At 48.7% G+C, this 21,932-nt stretch overlaps 1 protein-coding gene across 1 annotated transcript in view; it reads left to right on the top strand.

The window, feature by feature from the left end:
* The first annotated feature begins 1,292 nt into the window (after positions 1-1,292).
* The window catches only part of LOC130838452 (cadherin-1), a 72,108-nt gene continuing 51,468 nt past the window's right edge, over positions 1,293-21,932 (top strand). The window contains exons 1-2 of the mRNA XM_057711545.1: positions 1,293-1,473; positions 2,320-2,434. Of these exons, the coding sequence (XP_057567528.1) occupies positions 1,426-1,473; positions 2,320-2,434 (163 nt within the window). The 5' untranslated portion in view covers positions 1,293-1,425. The remainder of the gene's footprint in view (positions 1,474-2,319; positions 2,435-21,932) is intronic.

Here is a 21,932-nt window from a genome sequence, read left to right as displayed (position 1 = left end):
ACAACCTCCGCACCCAACACTATCGGGCAGTTGCTACCGGGCTCCAAGTACTCTACTGAGTGATTTTCTTGTATTAGGTCCTAAGGACCCATTTATACAGATGAAAATACTGACTTGCCTGAAGTCACACAGCTAGTAAGTGGCTGATTCCATACACTGAAGTTCTTTTTTTTTTTTTTTTTTTTTTGGTTATTGTGATATAATTGACATATAACATTGTGTAAGCTTAAGGTGTACAAAATGTTGATTTGATACACTTACATATATTGCAAAATGATTAATTAGTACCATACTGACACTTAGCTAACACATACCTAACTCATAGCTAACATCCCCATCATATCACATAATTGCCATTTCTTTTTACACACACTGTAGTTCTGATCATGCTTCAAGGGTAAAGGGAAAGATGGTGACCCTTGCATGGGACCTTGAAAGTTATTTGCAAATGAAAGGTTTGGGTAATCTCTACTGGATCTCTTCCAGGCAACATTAAAGGACAGACTAAAAACTGCAGCTCCAGCTGGAAGATTGTGTGTGGCCACAGGAGGTGAAGCTAATTGAATAATGAGTCCTGGAATCAGAGGGAGGTGGGTTCCAGTCCTCTACCACTTCCCACTGGGCTCAAATTCTTTATGCCTCAGTTGCCTGTCTATCAAATGGGAATAATTACACAGATCTTGTGTTGTTTTAAGATGAAGTTAAATGAGATGGTTAATGTAAAATGCTTAGCACAGAGTCTGGAACAGTAACTTTTAATGCCCAGCACCTATTGTTAACTATTATTATCCCTCACATCTGTATAGAGCTTTTGTGGTGCAGGAAACATTGGTCTTATTAATTGTATGACAACTTCACAACAACACAGGGAGGCGTTTGTGATTATTATTCCCGTTTGGAAGGTGGAGAAACGGAGGCTTTAAAGCGGAGGTGGGGGTGGGGGGTGGGGTCCTGCCCAGCGAATTGATTTGCATATCCACGCACCGATGGAGACCTAAAGTTAAAAAAAGTCGTTAAAGGGTAAAATCCTTTCTAGCCCCAGGGGTTAGTGAGCCACCGCGAGGCTGGTATTCAAGCCTGATTTGTGATAGGAATCGTGGAGCCCTAGCCCACACTCTGACTCCACTATCCGGTCACCAGGTCGGCGAGAGGCGGAGGGGCGGGGTCGGGGGCGGAGAATCCACCCAAGCCAGAGGAGGACGCCGAGGCCTTGCCGCGCCGCTCATTGGCTGCGGCCGGGCAGGTGCATTCTCAGCCAATCAGCGGGGCCGGGAGCGGGGCCGTCGAAGCTCACCTGGCTCGAGCGGCGCTGCCCAGCTCAGTGGCGTCCGGAGCCCCAAAGCACCTGTGAGTTCGCGGAAGTTCTGCCAGACTTTAGCCCGGCCCAGCTCGGCCGGACCCTACTCAACCTCCGCCCGGCCCGCCATGGGCCCTCCGTGCCGCAGCCTTTCTGCGCTCCTGCTGCTGCTAAAGGTACGTTGGGTCCCCCGACTTTGCAGGAGACGCCTTCCGGACCCACCATCCGCACCCCGGCCCCCGGCCCCTTCCTCTCTCTTGTCGTCCCCTTCCCTTTTCTTCCAAGAAAGTTTGGGTCCAAAGCGCCTGAATGGCCTGGGGACTGCACGGCGCTCTGGACTCCATGGAGAAGCGAGTGCGAATGGGAGCGGGTGAGGGTGAGGGGCGAGCGCGGCTTTGCCAGCTGCCTCCCGCAAATGCCGGAGGTGAGGGGCGCGGGGCGCGCCTCGCTGCGGCCTCCGGGGACTCGGGTGGGCTTAGGGCGGGCGTCGCGGTATGGGATAGGGGAGCCCTGGTGCAAGTCCGAGGGGAGCCGGGAGTAGTGGGAACGACCCCTGAGATAAGGAAAGGGGAACCAGTATATAAAGAAGGCACCTGCCCTGTAAAGAAAGGGTAGTAAATAGGTATGCGGGCAACCGGGGTGAGAAAGTAGGGTCAGAAGGGGCTGGCGCGCACCTCGGTCTGAGGAACTGGACTTAGGAATGGGAGCCGTGCCGGTATAAGGAAAGTGAAATTGGGAAGAGTAAAGATACCTCCGATGAAATTAAAAAGGAGACTGGAAGGGAAAGGGTGCTAGGTCTGGAGAAGGTGACCCAGCAGCCGCTCTCCTGGGAAGTCCTGGGGGCTTGGCGGCCACAGGTTTCCGAATGAAAGAGTTTGGCGTGGCTGCCCGCCCGGCGGGGATGGGAGTGGGTCCCTCCCATCCTGGCGCCGGGAGCGAGGGAGGGGAGGCGCTGTTGGTTTTGGTGTGGGGAGCAGGGGACCCCCCCATCACCCCGGTTCCATGCCTTTCTCCTACCCCAGGTATCATCATGGCTCTGCCAGGAGCCGGAGCCCTGCAGTCCCGGCTTTGGCGCCAAGAACTACACGTTCACAGTGCCCCGGCGGCACTTGGAGAGAGGCCGAGTCCTGGGCAGAGGTGAGGGCGCGCCGCCGGCGTCCCTGAGCGGGGTGGGGTGGGAGTGGGAAGGGTCCGAGAAATTGCTCTCCTACGCCCCTGGGCTGGACTGGGCGAGCCCCTTCTTCCCTGATTCAGGTGACACCCCTTTGTATTTTACACAGATGCAGAGATCTGAACTTTTGCCATGATAGAGCAGTTGGGGTTGAGGGGGCTATCTTGTATAGTTGACTTAGGTGGGGGGTTGGGGGGGCGCACTTATTAGAAGAGGCCTTCCGTGTGTCTCATATTGTCCTGACCACTTTGATACAGTCTGTCATTTCAGGCTACAAAAACCTGGTGTGTGGGAAGAGGGTGGGGGGGGGGGGTGGTAATTCCCGTTTTACAGATGAGCAAATGGGAGGCTCAGGAGGGTGGAGCCCACTTGCCCCAGGGTCAGCAGAGTAGGAATCTGAGCTAGCATCTGACTCCCAGGCCCCATTCTGCAGCATCTCAGGGATGACTGAGGAGCCCTCTCTTGGTTACCAGGCTGTGGCTTTTGCTCACAGAGATGAAAACATTTTGATACAGGTACTATTCCCCCAAGGAATAACGGTGGGTGTGTGTGTATGTGGTTTTTTGCGGGTTTTTTTTTTTTAAAGCCTGGTAGCTTTGACTCGGAGTGAAAACCGACACAGTGTACTTCTGGGTCTTATCACTGTGATAATCTAGATTCTAGAGTTTGCTTTGTTTCACGTCACTGTTGCCCAGGAGTGAGGGCAAGGGAAGGTTGGTTTCTCCTCTGGTTTCCCTGATTCCCAGGTGCTTATTTCCTACCAAAGGACTTTCTCCTCCCTCTTGATTTAGTTGATTGGGCGAGTATCATAACAATAAAAGAAACACTTTTTGAAATGAGAAATCACCCACAATTCCCCTAAGGCAATTCACTGTTTATTCTTCCAGTCTTTGGCCACGTGAAAAATCTGCAGCAATCATGCTGTCATCTGAAATTTTTCTGAACTTTGGAAGTTGTTCCAACAGTAGGTGACTTTTTTTTTTAAAGAGAGAAACTGCTGCTTGATTGATAAAACATATTTGCCTTTCTGAAGCCCATCTGTGTTGTGTGGAACTTTCTCTTGGGTCAAAAAGAAGTGTTGTCTGCCCGATTTTGCAGTGGGTCCACCATTACTAAGCCAGTCTCTGCTGGATATTCTGCCCAGCCCTGTGCTGGGCCCCCAGGAGTGACTGGGGAGATATAGGGGTACTCCAGCCCTGCTCCTGGTATTTCCCATTCCAGCAGGTTGCTGAGAAATGTCCCAGGACCCACTTAGAGGGCATTGTGGCACATGGGCACTTAGGTGGCAGCATGTGGGTGGCCTGGGATGTTCTGATGGGTATCACTGGGCAGTGAAGACTGGCTTCTGGGAGGAGGCAAAGGTAACCTAGCCTTGAATTCAGGGCAAGGGTTAGAAATGGTGTGTGCATCTGTGTATGAGGTGTTGCAGCACAAGTGTTGGTGACTTTATTTTCCTTCACTAAGACACCTGGTAGTGCTAAGGGTGGGTTAGTCTCGTTTTTATCACTCCCCACCTCCAGCTCTTGTATCTGACCAATAATAATATTACATGTTAATAATAACATAAATGTTATCATTATTACTAATAGCTGCACCTATTTGCTTTTGAACCAGACTCGGGCAAGTGCTTCACATATTTTACCTCATTGAACCACATGAGGGTGGGCACCATTGTTATTTCTATTTTGAGATAAGGAAACTGCTCAGGGATCCACAGCTGGTCTTTCCCCCATTCTTTTCTCAGTTATTTCAAAAAAAAGAAAAGAGGGTATTTGGGGAATTTGTATCTGTCATGAAGCAGACATCGTCCTCCCTGTGTGCCCTGGAGAGCAGAGGTGTTGATAGGGCTGGACCTCGAGGGGGGCTGGTGGTGATGGAGGTGGGCCAGACGCAGTGGGAGGTGGAAGGGGCTTGTAGCTGGTAGCGTTGGTGGGAGAAGGAGCACTGGAAGTCGCTTGAGCGGCTGGTTCCAGTTCCCTTCATGTCCGCATATCCAGCCCCACTCAGCAGATTTCCTGACATGTTATTTTTTTGGCCTTTGTGGACCATTGGGTCTCCTACCAATCTGATGTGGAATCGCTCCAAGATGAAAGTGCCCTTCTGTAAAATCACACATACAACCTCAGGGAACTGGCTTTGTGATTTAAAAAGGCAGCCAGAACTTAGGGAGGTGGCCTCATTCTCTTTGGACAGTCCAGGAAGATGGAGGCATGCGACGTTAGTGCCAGGTTTAAACGTTGGCCCTGTGGAGAATTTACTGCATGGGAGTCTGAGAACAGGAGCCTGTTACGTTATGTCTGCAGCTGGCTGAAGAGTGTCACAGATAGGGTTTTGACCAAACTCAAGGGGTCTCAGGGTGGTTTTCTGGGGTCATTCCTGTGCCCCATGAGCTGGCTGACCCCACAGTCTCACTCAGCTTTGTATTTATTGCTTTGGTTCCTCTCCAGGTTTTAGAATGGAGAATGTACAAACAGCAGACACCAAAACCACAACTGTACACTGGTTCTTTAGAGCTTCTGATTATTTTCCCTTTTTTTGTTGTTGTTGCTGTTGTTGTTTTGTGTGTTTATATATAGCACAAACTGGCTTGAGAAACTGAGGCAGACAGTTTTGGTCATTAGACAGTATACTAGTGCACTCAGGTTTAAGTTGATTGAGGGGTGGGAAAAAAAAGCAGGCAGGCTTTCAAACCAATGGTTTCCTTGCTTTGTTTCCTCCGGCACCTGACCTTGGGCAAACGGGGCTTATATTTTGGGTTTGAGCTCTGATTGCCCGATGGGCTGACCGTGCTCACAGGCATCAGCATCCTGTGCGGATTAAATACACCCATTTCCCTTTCCTTCTAAAAGATGTGCTGAAAGGTGATGGAAACAGTATGCGGGCCCCCTAATTAAACTAGGCCTTAAAAAACAAATACAGAAGCCTGCTTTGGGGTCACTTTACATCGTAAGATCCCCGCTACCCTCCCTCTTCAAACTCCTAAACATCACTTCCTCATTACTCACCTCTGTATCAAGGGCTGGTGCGGAGCTCACTGGGGAAGGAGATGGACGGGTCATCCTCCTGCCCTCACTTTTGTGTCTCACAAGGAGTGGCGGAGAAGTTCTGAGCCCTGAAAGGCCATCTAAGGAAGGCTGGCAGCTGCTACTTCTCTACGGGGCCGCTAGACCTGCCCGTCCCCTCTGCCAGGTGGTTTCCAAGTGCAGTCCCAGATAAGCCAGGTGCTGAAGCAGTCAGCTCTCACATCTCCCGGAAGCTGCCAAAACCCAAAAATCCCTAAGAAGCACCCGTCACAATCCAGACTTTCTGGGTTTCCACTCTGCCTCGACCCCCATCTTCCTTCAAGGCTTTAGGCTTTCAAGGAGGGGAGTGGGCTGGGGCTGGTCAGGATAGCTCCATGAGTATAAAAGACCAGGTTTGAATTACAGCTACTAGTTGTGTGACCTTGGGTAAATCACTTTACCTCTATGAGCCTGTTTCCCCATCTGTAAAATTGGTGGTGGCGGGGGAGGTGCGGCAGATAACACGTATAGGTTTGTTGTGAGGATAAATGTGCATGTTCATTAATTCGTTTGGATTCTCTGGTCAACAAATATGAGTGCCTATTGAGGGTCAGCACCGGGCTGGACCCTGGGATTAAGTAATGAATAAAGCCAGTGTGGAAAAGGAAGTGAGAGGGATGTTAAGAAAACAGGAAAGAGTCATTAGATGGTGGCTCATATTTCTTACGGACAGAGTAGGCACTCAAATATTATTTTGAACAAATGAATGAATGAATGAGTAAATATTCACTACCTCATACCTTGGCTTATTTTTTCCTCTCAAACTGTGGCCTTGGGGCTAGCCCTCAGTGCTGGTTGTAATTGGCAGGAAGAGTTGGGTCTGTTAGAACTTTCTAAGATGCTTGTAAGGGCTGCATGCCCAGTCAGTAGCTCTTGAAGCCAGGCTAGAGTGATAAGTGTGTCCCGAGGATACAGTGTACTGAGTGCTTCCCTCTGAAAGCCACCGAGGGCAGAGAGGGGAGACCTCAAACCCGATTCTGGAAATGGAAGGGCAGTTAGGCATTTTAAAGTGCTTTTGTCTTCGGTGCATTTAAAAAAAAATTGTGGTGGTGTCTCGCACGCGCACGTGCTCTCTCTCCCCCTCCTCCCCTCCCCCGTCTCCTTTTCTCTTACTAATTTAAGTTTTCCTTTTATGTACGTCAGCTTTTGCTTGTTCCTGTGAGGAGTGTTTGAAGCCCCCTCTTTCTGCGTTTTTCCTCTTCCCTTCCCTTCCTTGTATCTACCTCAATCCTCCACTCACCTACCTCCCAAGGCCCAAGAAGAGTCAGACCGTCTAGATTGAAATCCAGGTAATGCCCCTTGCCAGCTAAGGGACATTGGCCAAGGGCTTCCCAAGCCTTCGATTGCCCTTCTGTAAAATGGGCATGATAGGACCCGTGTCGCAGTGTGTATGAAGGGCCCAGTGGATATTCCGTATGAAAGCCCCTGGAGTATTTGCTGCCTTCTGTTTGCCACCCTCCCATGTTTTACCTGCCTTTGGTTCAAACGTTTCCCTGTGCTCTCTCCCACCTAGCAAACCAGCCAAACCAGTTTCCTCACTCTCCCTGTCTCTGTGTTAAAGCAAACACTGCTCTGCAAACAGCAAACAGTGACTAGACCAAAGTGCCCTTTGCTAGGAAAGGATATGCTGTGGTGTTTTCTTGCTTGCCACTGTGCAGTGTGCTTGGGGAGGGCTGGAGTGAGTCTGCCTGTGGGCCTGCCCGTGGATATTGTTCAGAATTGGGGTGGGAGGAGTGGGGAAGGAGCAACTGGGTCGGGGTGGGGGTGGGGACAGGAAATCAGGATGACCTTGAACCCAGCAGCTTTTGCTTGGTTTTTAAACATATTTCATAATACACATGGCTTAGGGATGCCTGTCTTTTCCCCGTAGCCAAAAAAGGCTCTGCCCCAGCCCCTGAGACCGTGGTTTACCCACGTGGCTAAGCATCAGATCACCTGGGGCACTTCAAAAACCTGCAGATTCTCTGAGCTACAGTCCGAAGGTGGGGTTTTGACATGGCAGTTTTAAAAGCTTCCCAGGAGTCTGTTGCAACCTGATTCATCGCCTGGACAACTCCAGTGGCCAGATCACGAATGTTTGATAAGTAAATACCCAGTGCCAGCCAGGGTGTGGGCATCTGGTTGTCCAGCCTGAGGCCAGGGATCTAAGGGGACCCTTGATTGGGGAAGGATAGATCTGGTCATTCTGCCATGCTGGTGAAGGAGAGCAGATGGGGTGGAGAAGGGGGGACCCGGAGGAGTAGCCAGTGCACACACCTCTCCCTGCTGTGCACCCAGTGCTGGGGGCCCACAGAGATATTCCAGAAATTCTCTGACACCCCTTCCCTCAATGGCCAATTTCAGGATGCTGGAGAATGTCGTCAGGGTGGGAAGATAGTTAGAGGATGAGAGGGGTGGTCAGTTATACCCCCTGGACCTTGGTGAATGAGAGGGCATCCTTTGCTGGGAATAGAGGAGAAAGGGGAGCAAGTTGGGGAGGAAAATTTATTCTTGGTTAGGAAAGTATTAAGTTGGAAGGACCCAGAAGTGGCATCATTATGGAGGTATTTGGGAATTTCAGGTCTGGAGCTTGGGAGAACAGGCACCAGTTTCAATAGGAATTTATATAGGACAGTGGTCTTTTTTCCTTAATCTTGTGTCAACAGATGCAGAGGTTTTACAGGGACCCCATACACTGGAGGAGAACATAATGGAAGGGCTATGCTGAGAGTACTTATTTGGAGGCGGCCAACAAATAAAAATACAAGTATTTTTTGCTAACCAGTGTTAGGAGTGGGGCCTGCAAAAGTGGGTCCTCACAGACCTGACAGCTTGGTTAAGGCTCACAGTGGCCCAAGGCGGGACCTGTCAGTAGCTCCTACAGACTCAGAAGTTGGACAGCTTGTCTGAGGTCACCCAACCAGGTAGCTGCAGAGCTAGACTTTTATCTTCTAAAATCCACGCTCTTTCCTATGCCCCTCAACTGCCTCTTTGCCAAACTGCATTTCCAGTGAAACTAATTCACCTTTGTAAGGCGAGTTCCTCCTGTCCTTTGGAAAAGAGGTCTTTACACCTTTTGCATCTCACTACTTTTAATTGTGAGGCTAGAATTCAGCTTTTTTTTTTTTTTCCCTCTGAAGGACTTCTTTTGTCTTTCACCTCTGAGTCATTTTCAGCCTCTGTCCCTTTTGACTTTCACTTCCAAAAAATGCTAGGTGAACAGCGCTTCTTTTCCTTTCTCTCTTTGACTTTCTGGGTCTCTGAAAATGCAATTATACTGGTGTGCAAGGTAGATTGGGAGGGACCCTGTCCTAAACAAACTCATGTTCCAACTGGGACCAGCTCAAGGCAGGCAGAGGTCTGGGTGAGGACCTGTCCACACTGGGAAGAGGGAGAGCGTGCCCGGATACCTGTGAGCACTGACGTTACTGCTGGGACCTCCCAGGGCCTTCCGGAAGAGTTGAACCTTTTTCCCTCCCCATAATCATAAGGAAAGTCGTAAATGGTGGCCAGCACAGGACCCCGTGGGATAATTGGCCAAGGTCTAGATAATAATTAGTGGGCTTTGTAATTGGAAGAGCTTGTAACAAGCCAAAAGCCTTTCGGATTTATGATACCTGGGCAAGCTGAAGGCTAAGAAGAACAGCTGTTTGTGTGGTTTGGCACTCAGACACACAGACGCACCTCCCCTGTTCCCAGGAGAGTTTTCCCAAAAGGCGTTTTCGAGTGTTCACCTCAATGTTGCAACAGCCTCCTTTCTGGTCTCCCTGCTTCCTCTGCCTCTCTCCCAACAGTCTTTTCTCCACTCAGCAATCAGAGTGATGGTTTTTTAAATTTAAGTTAGAAAACATCACTCCTACTCAAAATCGACCAGTGCTTTCCCCTTTCACACAGAATGAAAGCCAGTCTTTTCTATGACTTACAAGCCTTCCATGATCTGCCTTTCTTCCCACTCCCACCCCTTACCTCTTGTCCTGACTGATCTTAGAACACATCAGGCACATGTCTACCTCAGGGCCTTTGCACTGACTATTACCTCCGTCAATAAGTTTCCCCTACTAGCTGCATGGCTCACTCCTTTATGTCTTCAAATCTCTGCTCAAATGTCACCCTCTCAGTGAAGCCTTTCTTGAATTCCCTGTTTGAGGCATTAACTCTTTCTCCCTTCCATGCTTTAATTTCCTCTGTAGCTCTTTTCACCATCTAACATGTGTTTCACTCATTTCTCCTGGCTATTGTCTGTCTCCTTCCACTAGAACAAAAGCTCCAGGAGGGGGACTTCCCTGGCGGCCCATTGGTTACGACTTCGTGCTCCCAATACAGGGGGCCCAGGTTAGATCCCTGGTCAGGGAACTAGATCCCACATGCATGCCGCAACTAAAAGAGCCCACGTGCCGCAACTAAGACCCGGTGCAGCCAAATAAATAAATTAAAAACAAAAAAACAAAACTTCCAGGAGGCCAGGGGCTTTTGTCCTGTTAAGTTCACAGCCTATATTGCACCTGGAACTGTTTCTGGCACATAGTAGGTGTCAGTAGCTCTTTGTTGAATGACTGAATGAGGTTCAGGGTGTATATATAGGTCTGAAACATATCTTTTGCTTTTAGAAGTTATTCCACTGTGCCGTTTTCCCAAAAAAAGTTGAGATATAATTGACATATAACATATTAGTTTCAGGTGTTGTTGTGCTTTTGGTTTTAAAGAGGAAACTTTCTCGTTATCAGCCACAGAAAGGATACAAGAAGGGGATGTTCTCAGGGCATGTGTCTCCACTTGGCACTTCCCAGTTTCTCTGAGCCCTGCACACCCCTGGTGTAACCTTACCTCATTGTCTTGTCACAAAACAGCTTGCAGTCTAGAGTGTAAAGGTCAGATGAGCCATTTCTGCCCCGCACTTCTTGGTGTAAGGAAGCACCAGATCAAAATCTAAACAGAGATCTGAGCCTGCCAGGGCCATCTGTTTGGTTTCCTATTGTCTGGGTGACACCTTCCTTGAGCAAGGCTTCCAGATACACCGAACACCTTTCTCCTAGGTATCTGTGGCATCCTCCAGGCCCATGAATTGTTCAAGACCCGGTTTCCGTCCTTCCAGTTCTTGGCAATACACAGGAGCCTGGAGGGAGCTTGTAGAGAGATGCAGAAAACTCGAAGAAAATAATCTAAGGCTAACTCAATCATCTCATGGCCAAGATAAAAATCTCAAAGCTCTGAAATTCATCTGATCAATAGATATTCATTGAGAGAGTATTAGAGGGTAGCATCTTATAAATCTTTATGTAAGATGCATCACTCTACCTTCATCAATATAATGCCTAATGGGCAGAGTTGCCAGATTTAACATAGAAAATACAGGGTGCTTTATTGCCTTCAGATGGTTTGTATCAAGCATTGCTTGAATTAAAGTGTCCACTATCTACCAACGGGGAAAAAAAAAAACCACCAACACAGGATGCCCAGTTAGATTTGAATTTCAGGTAAACAGTGACTCATTTTTTTAGTATCAGTATGTCCCATGCAATATTTGAAACATACTGAAAAATTTGTTTCATCCTCTCTTATCATAAGCAATATTGTACAGATAGCATGTATTGTGTGTCCAGAACTCTTCCCTCATGCTCCCTCTCCCTCACAAAACCAGTGAGAAGTGACAGACCCTGAGCAGCTGCGTGAGGTAGTGCAACTCACAAGGCCAGGAAGTGAGAGAGCCAGGCTGCACGTTCAGTGACTGTTGGACTCCGAAGTCTGTGCTCTTTACAGTAGGAAAAGCCAGCTAACCAGACGGTCTATGAGCAGCCAGGTGAAGGCGATGGATAGTTCCTGCTCTGAATGTCTCAGAGGGAGAGAAGTCCCTCGGGATGACTGAGGCATTTGTTTGTCTGTTCACGGAATAAATTTATGTTGGGCACTGCCTAGCACTGTGCTAGGTGTTGGGGATGTAACAGGGGGGCAAAAGACAAAAGTCCCTGTCCTCATGGACTTCCTTCCCTTCTAATTGGAGGAGACAGGAGGAGGCAGTTGGGTGGTGATCTGGAAGGAAGGGAAAAAAAATACTGCAGGAAGGGTGATAAGAATTATGTGTGTTGGGGTGGAGGGATTTGGGGGGATGTGGGGGGAGATCTTCACTAAGAAGAATGACATTTGTGTAAAGACCTGAGGAAGTGAGATGCTTGGTAGCTAATTCGGATTGGGCTGTTTCTTGAGAGTTGGACTTCTCATATTGTTTAAGTCCATACTGGTGTCATTTAAAGACTATACTCTGGGCAGGTATTTTTCTAGAAGAAGAATCCTGAGAGCTAATTGTCACCACATCTCCTTTAAAGGGTATCGGGTTCAGATCAGGATCCAGTGCTCTTTCCAAGCTACCGCTCCCCTTGGCGTGCTGCCCAAGAGGAATATGGCTTTATGTCTAGTTTTCTTAACTTCCTCATGGCAGAGGTATGAGACTTCTTTGACAGATTGTATTTTTTTTTTCCCCTCGGGGGGTGGGGGGGAGGTGTGGAGGGGTTACATGTGTCCCAGTGTCCCAGGACCTACTTGTTAGAATGAAGCCTGGTTTCAGTACGTCCCTCCCCCACAGATTCTTCATCACAATGGCGTGGGAGTCTTTGAAAAGGGAATGATTTGACCAACTTGTTGGTGGAAAAGTTGCGGCTTTTCCATAGAGAACGTCACCCCTTGAGTCAGCTTGGGACAATAACCTGGGCCCTATTGACGGGTGGGGTGGGGCCCTGAATCACGGCCATCCAGGGGCCTCTCCTGGTGAGGTTATCGGTATCAGAGGCTGAATCAGCTCCGGGACGTCACCCTCTCATGGTCACAGGTACTTTAGGTGCCTGCTCTTACTCGCCAATCCCGGGAGATTCTGGCCCTAGATCTCTGCACTCTTAACAAGAAGCCCCGTGGTCTTGCAGGAATGACTGCGTTCAGCAGCTGTTTGGTTAGGGTCATGTGATCGGTTTCATTCCCACCCCACCTCCTGGGCTTGTAATCATGACTAAACCCTCTGGAGAAATGAGAATTTGTGGGTGTAGTTCCTGTACCTTTTGCCTTCTCAAGTCTGCGTTTATAAAGAAATGATCGTCTAGCCTTGCAGATGGGTGTTTCTGAGCTCATCAGAGTCTTTGATTTTGAAACTTCCATGTAAATCGTGCTGATTTTTCTTTGGACTTTGGAATTTTAGTCATGATTTCTCTTTCTTTTTCTTCTCTGTTTTTTTTTAAATCCTCTTGCCTGAGTCACTGGAGTACTTAAGACTCTGGGAATTAAATACCTGGGGAGGCTGTTCAGCCTAAGAAACTGTACATCACTTACCAGGTGTGAGGTTTTACTCCTAGTTTCAACACAGATTTGATGTCAGGGTTGTGCCTTTAATCTTCAGCATTTATTTCGCTTTTAACCTGTGAAAGGAAGGAGGCAGCCTGCCTGAGCCTCTGAGAGTGGAGATGAATTGGGGAGGGTGGTATGAGAAGCAGGTTTGCCTGGGTTCAAATCCTGACTCAACTCTTGCCTTGTGTCCTTGGGCAAGTTACGTAACCTTTCTGAGCCTCAGTCCCCTCACCTGTAAAAAAGGGATAAAATTGTAGTTCCTATCTCACAGGGTTGCAGTGAAGATGCGAGTTAATGGACATAATGTGCTTTCAGTGCCTGACAATAGCAAAGACTCTTTTTTTAAAAAAATGTTATTTTATTATTTATTTATTTATTTGGCTGTGCCGGGTCTTAGTTGTGGCATGTGGGATCTAGTTTCCTGACCAGGGATCCAACCCAGGCCCCCTGAATTGGGAGCCCAGATTCCTAGCCACTGGACCACCAGGGAAGTCCCAACAAACACTCTTTTAAGTATTGAGTTTTTATTAATAGACATTTCTGCTTTAGACTTGTGTCAAAGGGGTAAAAAAATAAAAAGTGTAAATGCTAAAGAACAAAGGAGCCAGAGAGAAGAACTAAGGATGAGAAGGGCTACATCCTCTTGTCACTTTGCTTCCTGACCTCCCCAGATCTAAGACACTCTTGACCCAGTGCCCATTCAAGTGCAAATTGTTTGTGCACAGGTCAAGTGCTGCTGTCCACACAGACCATCACCAACTGACTACACTGATTGACAGTCACACCCATTTGGTTCAACTGTCCTATGAACTTGATTCTAGTATTACGTCCATTTTATGGAGGGGGAAACTGAGGCTCAGAGAGAGTTAGTGACTTGCCCAAGGCCCAAGTTTGGAAATGGCAGGCAGGGATTTGAACCCCGTTCTGCTTATGCCACCACCAGTGTAACCTGTACCTGGCAGGTGCTTTTCTGTGAACTCTAACGGCTCTCAGATCCCTTTCATAACCCATTGTTATTTTATATATTTTTCCCCTTGTTTTTGAGTTAGGTATTTGTAGATTCTTATTGCTCCCCAACCCCACCCCTCCTTTCTGACACACTGTTCTGCACCTGTTTTCTTTTTGTTTTATTTATTTTTTTTATTTTTATTTTTTTTTTGTGGCACACGGGCTTAGTTGCTCCGCGGCATGTGGGATCTTCCTGGAGCTGGGATCGAACCCGTGACCTCTGCATTGGCAGGCGGATTCTTAACCACTGCGCCACCTAGGAAGCCCTTTCTTTTTGTTTTAAATAAATTTATGTATATATGTATATATGTATGTTAGCTGCGGTGGGTCTTCGTTGCTGTGTGTGGGCTTTTTCTAGTTGCAACGAGCGGGGGCCACTCTTTATTGCGGGGCACAGGCTTCTCACTGTGGTGGCTTCTCTTGTTGCAGAGCACGGGCTCTGGGCGTGCAGGCTTTAGGCTCTCGGGCTTCAGTAGTTGCAGTTCGAGGGCTCAGTAGTTGTGGCTTGAGGGCTCTAGAGAACAGGCTCTATAGTTTTGGTGCACAGGCTTAGTAGCTCCGTGGCATGTGGGATCTTCCTGGACCAGGGCTTGAACCCGTGTCCCCTACATTGGCAGGCAGATTCTTTTTTTTTTTTTTTTTAATTAGTTATTTACTTATTTAGTTGCACCAGGTCTTAGTTGCAGCAGGTGGGCTCCTTAGTTGCGGCACATGGGCTCCTTAGTTGTGGCATGTGGGATCCAGTTCCCTGACGAGGGATTGAACCTGGGCCCCCTGCATTGGGAGCACGGAGTCTTAACCACTACCCACCAGGGAAGTCCCAAGCAGGCGGATTCTTAACCACTGAGCTACCAGGGAAGTCCCTGCACTTGTTTTCATGACTTGATATATCTTGGAGCTTTTGCTTATCTTTAGCTGTTGTATAATGTTCTATTGTATAGTCAGTCCCCTGTTGATGGATACTGGCTGTTTCTGTTTTTTCACTATTACAAGCAATATCAAGAGCATTTTAGATAGTCTGAGTAGGAGGGCCTGTGACGTGGAGGTCTCTGGCCTCTGGGATTGTTACCCAGGGGACAGATTCCTCCCACAGCCAGTCCTGGGCACTGGAGAGATGCACTGGGTTTTCAGGGTTTCCTGATGATTCGTGAAATAGGGTCAGGTCAGCATTGGCATCAAATCACAGGCACTTTCTCTCACTAAAACTGTTGTGTTTACTCTTGCAGGGGTCCCTGCCCAGCCTCCCGCTGTGCCTATCAATAGTTCAGTAATTCTGTTCTTTCCCCATGCCCCAGCATCCTGAAGCCTCCCTGGGCCGGGAGCTGGCCTTTGAGAAAGCTGAGAACCAATTAATCTGCTTTTAATACTCACAAAGGGTCTCCTCCATGGAGAATGGAGTGAAAGGAAATAGGGCAGAAATTGCAGCAGGAGGGACTAGGGTAAGATTTCTGAGGTTGGTTTGAAGCACAGGGAGTGCATTTCTGGAGACTGATGGGAAACTATTCTCACACCTAAAGCGCCTGTGGTCACTCCAGGGGCATCTTGCCTGCTCTGCCTTATTCCCTGGCTGCTGCAGCCCTGTTCTGCAGGGAATTCCAAGGTCTCTGTAACCCTTATAGACCCTCCCCCTAGAGGAAGAGTTAGAATTGTTTAGCTATAAACTCACAGAGAAAGAATATGCTTTTAAAAATCCATTCTTCCCCATCTTTTGTTTGTTTTCTTAGCTCAGAAAGAACAGCTAAGAGTTTGATTCATTCATAAAAATCCATTCTTTGGGGTGGCGGCAGAATTAAGTCATCTAGTTTCTTAGTTTAATACATGAATTGGCCAGTTCAGCGAGGTTAAGTGACTGGCTCAGAGCCAGAGTCACACAGCTGGTCGGTAGGTGTCAGAATTAGAATAACGATATTGAGATTAAACAGGAACTAGAATTTGATCGCACCTGTTTATTGAGTACTCAGCTGTTCAGGTAGGATCTCATTATTTAATCCCTGCACCAAACTGTGAGGTAGGTGCTATGACAGTTCCATCTTCAGATAATAAAGTCAAAGCCTCTGGAGAATATTGACCAATCTAGAGTCACAGCTAGTGACAGTGACAGTGGGATGGAAAAGCCGTGCCTCCCAGCCTGGCCTGCTTTTACCCCTCCCTGAGCTCAGCAGCTCCCTTTCTGAGAATATCTGCATTCTGGATTCTTCACTTTGGCCTAGAAAGGAACCTCAAGATCCCCCCAGGCAGCCCCCAAAGGCCTTTACCAGTTTTAGCCCTTTGGGTAAAAAGCTTCGAGATCCTGCCTGTTCCTTTGCAAACACAGACTAAAGGGGTGGTCCTGGCCACTTTGGGCTCCGTTTAAAATCTGAGTGGTGAACTGTGTCCAGGGACTAACGGTTGCAAGCAACTGTTTCAGAGCTTCATAGGTTCTTTTTAATTACTGTCATTTTTTTCTTTTTTAAACTGCCATAGAAAGTTTCTTCCTTTTTACTTTGGGGGTGGGGAGGGGCACAGGGTAGAAGGTAACCCAGTTAACTTGCAGGAGTGCCAGAGCTTGCCGACCTCCCCATCAAGCTGGATGTGAGGGAAAGTATTTTGTTTTTAAGGAATTTCATAATTGGTTTTTTTTTTTTTTTAAAGAAGGGAGGGGTCTTGATCCGTTAGAGATACACAGGGACATATTATTTACAGCTGGAAAAAAAAGTGGTCTAGGACAGAGTTGGGGCGTAGCTGTAATAAGACGACTGTGCGTTACGTTGTTGGTGCTGGGCGCTCGATACATGGGGCTGGTCATACTATTTTCTCTACTTTGGGATATGTTTGAAATTCTCCGTTAGGAAGCTTAAACAAATCATTCAAGGAAAACCTGAATAATGATCTGTAAGAGAAAATTCAAACCCCCTCCCCTTCTCAGGTGGCAGACCTTAGCGATTTGGCATGCATCCTCCCATTTTTCTAAGCGTCTACAGAACACGTGTGCCCATATTTGTGGGGTTTTGAAAAACTGGAGTTTTCTGCAAATGGCAACATAAGATGTAGCCATCTCCCGCCTCTCCTTTACAACATGCCTTGGAAAATTTTGTACATCAGTCCATGGAGCTTTCCCCCTCCTCATTCTCTCTAACCTCAGGAAGGTGTTTTTAGTATCACAGAAGCCGACCAAGTTCCCCACAGAAGCCGACCAAGTTCCCCAAACAGTGTTTGAGTGCCTACTGTGTGCTCTGTGTTGGTCCCGGTTTCGCCTGTCCTGAGGGGTTTGGAGACAGCGAGGGGTGAGGGGTTTGGAAATGAGGCGAGGAGCATCCAAATGCTGTGATGCCAAGTTCCCAGACAATGGGCGCATTCAGAGCCCAGGTGGGTAAGACCTGTGTGGACTGGCGCAGCTGGCGAAACTTCTGCCGGGGGAGGCAGGGGCAGCCGGGTCTGAGGCGCTGGGCTGCAAGTGAGTAGGAAGCGGGGAGGAAGGTGTCTGTTGCTGGCTGAGGGGGGATGATATGCCATAAGCGAGGTGGCTGGGGAGGGACCTCCCATGCAGATGTTTGGATGGTGACTCAGGTAGCTGAGGTGAAACTGAGCTTCCTGCCCTGGGGCCCCACAGGGAGGGTGCAGGGCTGCGAGGACCGCCCCCCCCCCCCCCCCCATGGCTCTTCTGGCCTGGCCTCTGAGGCTGACAGGGCCTAGTAGGGCCATAGAGAGTCTATACTATGGCTGCTGCTGGCTGGCTGGGTGGGGCCCTGTGGGCAGAGAGCCAGGCAAGCTGGGAGAACCCGGGGAACAGGAGCAGCAGGCTCTCCTCCCTCTGTTGGCCCCAGCCAGTCCCAGGCTCTGCTGGGGCGATCTGGAGGGGACGCGGACGAGCAGAAATGAGCCACACCACGCACGTGGCCCTCGGGGCCGCCCCAAATGCCTGTCCAGAATCCACGACTCCGTCCCCATCTCAGCAAGTGGCACCACCTGTTCTCGTCGTCATTCATTCATTCGTTCATTCATGCATACTTTCATTGAAGAAATAACGATAGCTGCTTTGTTCCCAGCACTGTTCTAGGACTGAGGATACAGCAGAGAACCAGACACACGCGGGTCTCTTCCCGTGTGGAGTTTGTATTCTAGTGTGTGGGTGTGCGGATGAGAACAGGCAAGAAACGTAATATATATGTGAAGAATGACTCTGAGTGAGGAGTTGCTGGGAAGCAGAGGGGTGGTCTGAGAAGGCCTCACTGAAGGGGTCATTTGAGCAAAGATTCAAGAGAAGTGAAGGATCAGGACGTACGTGGGTAAGAGTGTTCCAGACCCAGGGGGCAGCGGGCAGAGGCCTGAGGCAGAGTGGGAGAGCCAGGAGGCCCGTGGGCAAGGGGTCCAGGGATCCGGGGCAGGGGTGATGGGAGGAGGGCAAAGGTGGAGGTGGGGAGGGTGGCCATTGCAGAGGGCCCTGTCTCTCCCCTTCAGTCCTTATCCAGCCTCACAGCCTGCCAGTTCTGTCTCCTCACCACACACCTCCCCTACTCCATGCTGGGCTGTGGAATACTCAGTAGGGAGTTTTGAGGAGCTCCTTCTGTGGGGAGGATTAGGCTGGGTTAATAGCTTGGACCCTGTCCTCTGACTGCTCAGGCTCTGGAGCTGGGCATGAGGCCCTTGGGGCAGAGTGAGCTAGACCCACAGATTCACATTTCTAATGGTGCTGCCAGTCGCTCCCCAGAGTAGCTAGGCTCTCTCCCCGTCTCCACCACACACTTTGCTGTGCTCCCTGCCTGGCTAACTCTTCTCTCAGGGCCAGCTCAGTGGATGCCCCCTCCAAGAAGCCTTCCCTGATCTTTTGCTCCCAAGACCGCCCCCCCCCCCCACACCTTCTCAGGCTGGGATCCCCTGAGTTCTCCTTTCTCCCCACCCACCAGGCTGGGTGCCTTGGGAAGTGTCCTCAGCATGGCATCTAGAAGGTAGTTGACATTCAAAAATAGTTGTTCAAGGGACTCTTTGCTGGGGAGAATGGGGCTGCAGGGTCTCTGGGGATGGGGATGGCCTGTTGATCTTGGGGACTTTGGGGGAGTAGTGCATTATAAAGTGAGCGAGGAAGCCAGATTCCTAGACCTTTTCCATCAGGTTTTGCTCTTCCTCTTCTGAAAAACAAACCAAAAAACTCCACTTTTGGCCGAGCTTAGATGCAGTGCCTCTGGTCATGCTTTTAAATAATAATGGGAGCTTTAAAAGTTTCTTCCAGCCCCTCCTCTCAGGGCTATTTGCTTCCTAAAGATAAATCAATTGTAAAGAGCAGCTTAATTTAAAGTGTTCAATTCCTGCTTTTCACATTGAAGGGAAACTGGGACGATAGCTACTGCTTTTCTGAGTGCTTGACATCAGCCAGGCCCCGAGCCCAAAACGTCAACTCAGCTTTCCTACCTGTGGAGCCTGCCCTGTGCTGGGCGTTCAGGCTGGGCCTTGGGAAGTCGAGACCACAGGGGAAAATCCCCACCCCCTGTGCAGAATGTCCATTCTAGAAGGCGGGGAGCGGGGAACAACAAACAGAGTAAGTAGAATGTTAGAAGGTGGTCGGTCCACCCCCGGGGAGAAAGGCCAAGTAAACAGGGGTGGATGGGAGAGGAGTCTTGGGGTGGGGGGTGCCCCTGAAATCCTGCTGTGGGCACAACCTTTTGACTCCCAGGCCCATTCCGATTGCACAGCCGGCAAGGTTGGGGTTTAGAAGAGGGAATGACAGGCATTACCTTGGGTTCCTGGGCGAGTTCCTGGGCAGTTGAGGAAGTGGCTGGGAGGGTGAGGAGAATGCAGAGGAGGGGAGAGGGGACTGGAAGAGGGTTGTGGGCCCTGGGGGGCGGGGCACGTAAGTGTTCAGGGGAGGCGTCTCTCCCCTTCCCCACTCCCTGGAATGTGCGCACCTTGAAAGCTCTGCCGTTTGAGATGCTGATGAGTTCATTAGCAACTGTTTACAGGCTTTCAGCCCTGGACTGTTAACCCTGCCATCCTGGTTCTCAGTCTTTCACGGGCTTCAAAACCACCGGCGGAACTGGAACTAATTAAAAATGCGGACTGCTGGGTCTCACCCCCTCACAGATTCTAGTTTGTAAATCTGGGTGGGACCTAGGAATCTGCATTTTTAAGTAAGCCCCACTCTGCTTGAACTGGAGGTCCAAGGATTACACCTCAGACCTGGGCTAGAGTCAGGCTCACCAGGAAGACTTAGAGGAACAGACTTTGTGGGTCCTTCCCTCCAGAGATGGGGTCAAGAGGTCTACGGGGATATGGCGGATTTTTTTCCTTTCAACACACAGCTGTAGACAGGATGAGTATTGTGTGAGCATTTTTTTGGCTCAGAGGGTCCACAGCTTTCATCATATTCTGAGGCATTCAGGATTTCCCCAAAGACAAGGAAATCCTCAAAAGAGGATTTTTCTGCCTTGGCTCTGTGCAGAAGAATCAGTCTGAAGCGGGAACCAATTCCAGGTCCATTGAGGCAGGGGTTAAGGGAAATTAAGGGTGAGGGCTGCAAACTCCCTGTGTGTCCTTGGAGAAGCAATAGGAGCAAAATATGCAAGATGTCTGACACACAGCAAATTCCGGTGGAGGAAGAATTCCAGTGTATTTGGAGAGGAAAGCTTGGATGGCCAAGAGGCTCATTCTTCCTCCCTTCCTCACTCACTATCATCTATCCAACCAGCCACCCTGCCATTCACCCGTTATTCATTCTTCCATTCGGGTAGTCACTGAGCATCTGCCGTATCCAAGATCTCAGCGATCCAGGCTGCTAGAGCAGGGAGGGCGGCCCAGAGAGCTCAGGCTGGTGGATGACCTGACAAGTTAACTTGCTTGGTTTTGGACCGAGGTGTCACTTACGAGTCTGCAAACACAGTTCCCTAATTTATGAGTCGCCCAGCCCAATATTAAAATGCCTCGCCAAGCCCTGCTGCTGTCCTGGTGAAGCCAGCATGAAACTCAAGTGGAGCAGAAAACAGATCCAACATGGAGATAAGGCAGCTGCAGTTTCAGGTTTAGGTCGGGGCCAAGAAAGAATTTTAGGGACTTTCCTTACTGTGGACAGGGAGTAGGTTGCTTTTCTTTTTCTTTTCTTTTCTTTTCTTTTTTTTTGGGGGGGGGAGTGGTTTATGATTAATCCATGTGGAGTTTGATAACAGATCCAGTGACTATGTAAGGCATTTCAGATATCTGATACTAAATGCACTCCTGAAATTTTAGAGACGGCAATTAATCATGAGCCTGAGGACTACTGGGTTGTCTTTGCTTGCTATTAGACAGGCTTTCCCTAAAACAGATTTCTTTCCTTTTCTTTCCTTTTTTATAAGTATTTCTGGATATGTCATGACTTTCAGATATTTAACACTTTTTAAAGATTTCTTTTTCTCTCATGGGAAAGTTCCCTATTATAGTTGGATCTGGTTTCTCCTCCTATCTTGTGCCTTGTCCTCAGCTAATCTTCCTCAATGTAAGTGTCACTTAATTAAAGGGCATTATCAAGAATGCTTCAGTTATTGATATGCACTTGGTATTATGTATATGAGCTCATTTAGTTTTCATACCAACCCTATTATAATTATTCGCATTTTGTGGGTGAGCAGGCTGAGGCTCTGCAAAATGGGGTTAGTAGTACCTACTTCACAAAGTTACTAGGGAGATTAAACAAGATGAACAATATAGAGTGTCAGGTATTTGCTGGGCACTCAGAAATAGTAGCAGTTTTTACTACTGATAACTAGAAAATATGATAGCTATTTTTCTTATTAACATTGATATAGCTCTTACTACATGCTGTGCATAGTAATATGTAAGTCTCCCCATCACTCTATAGGAATGGTAGGTCCTAGACTCCATTTTTGGATGAAGAAATTATGTTTTACCTTTTTTGTCCATGCTGTGGCTTTTGGGATCTTAGTTCCCCGGCCAGGAATAGAACCCCAGCCCTCAGCAGTGAGAGCGCAGAGTCCTAACCACTGGACCACCAAGAAATTCCCTTTCAAGACTTCTTTAAGAACGTCTTGTCTCTGCAGGTCTCTTTCTTCACTTTGTTCATTCCCACCTCATTCCAGTGAAGTTTAAAGGTGTGGGGTAGGTACTTAGAATATATAATATGTGT

Source organism: Hippopotamus amphibius, chromosome 16 (assembly GCF_030028045.1).
Source record: "Hippopotamus amphibius kiboko isolate mHipAmp2 chromosome 16, mHipAmp2.hap2, whole genome shotgun sequence".
Lineage (NCBI taxonomy): Eukaryota > Metazoa > Chordata > Mammalia > Artiodactyla > Hippopotamidae > Hippopotamus > Hippopotamus amphibius.
Note: the sequence above shows the minus strand (reverse complement) of the source record. Positions and strands in the feature narration are given on the sequence as shown.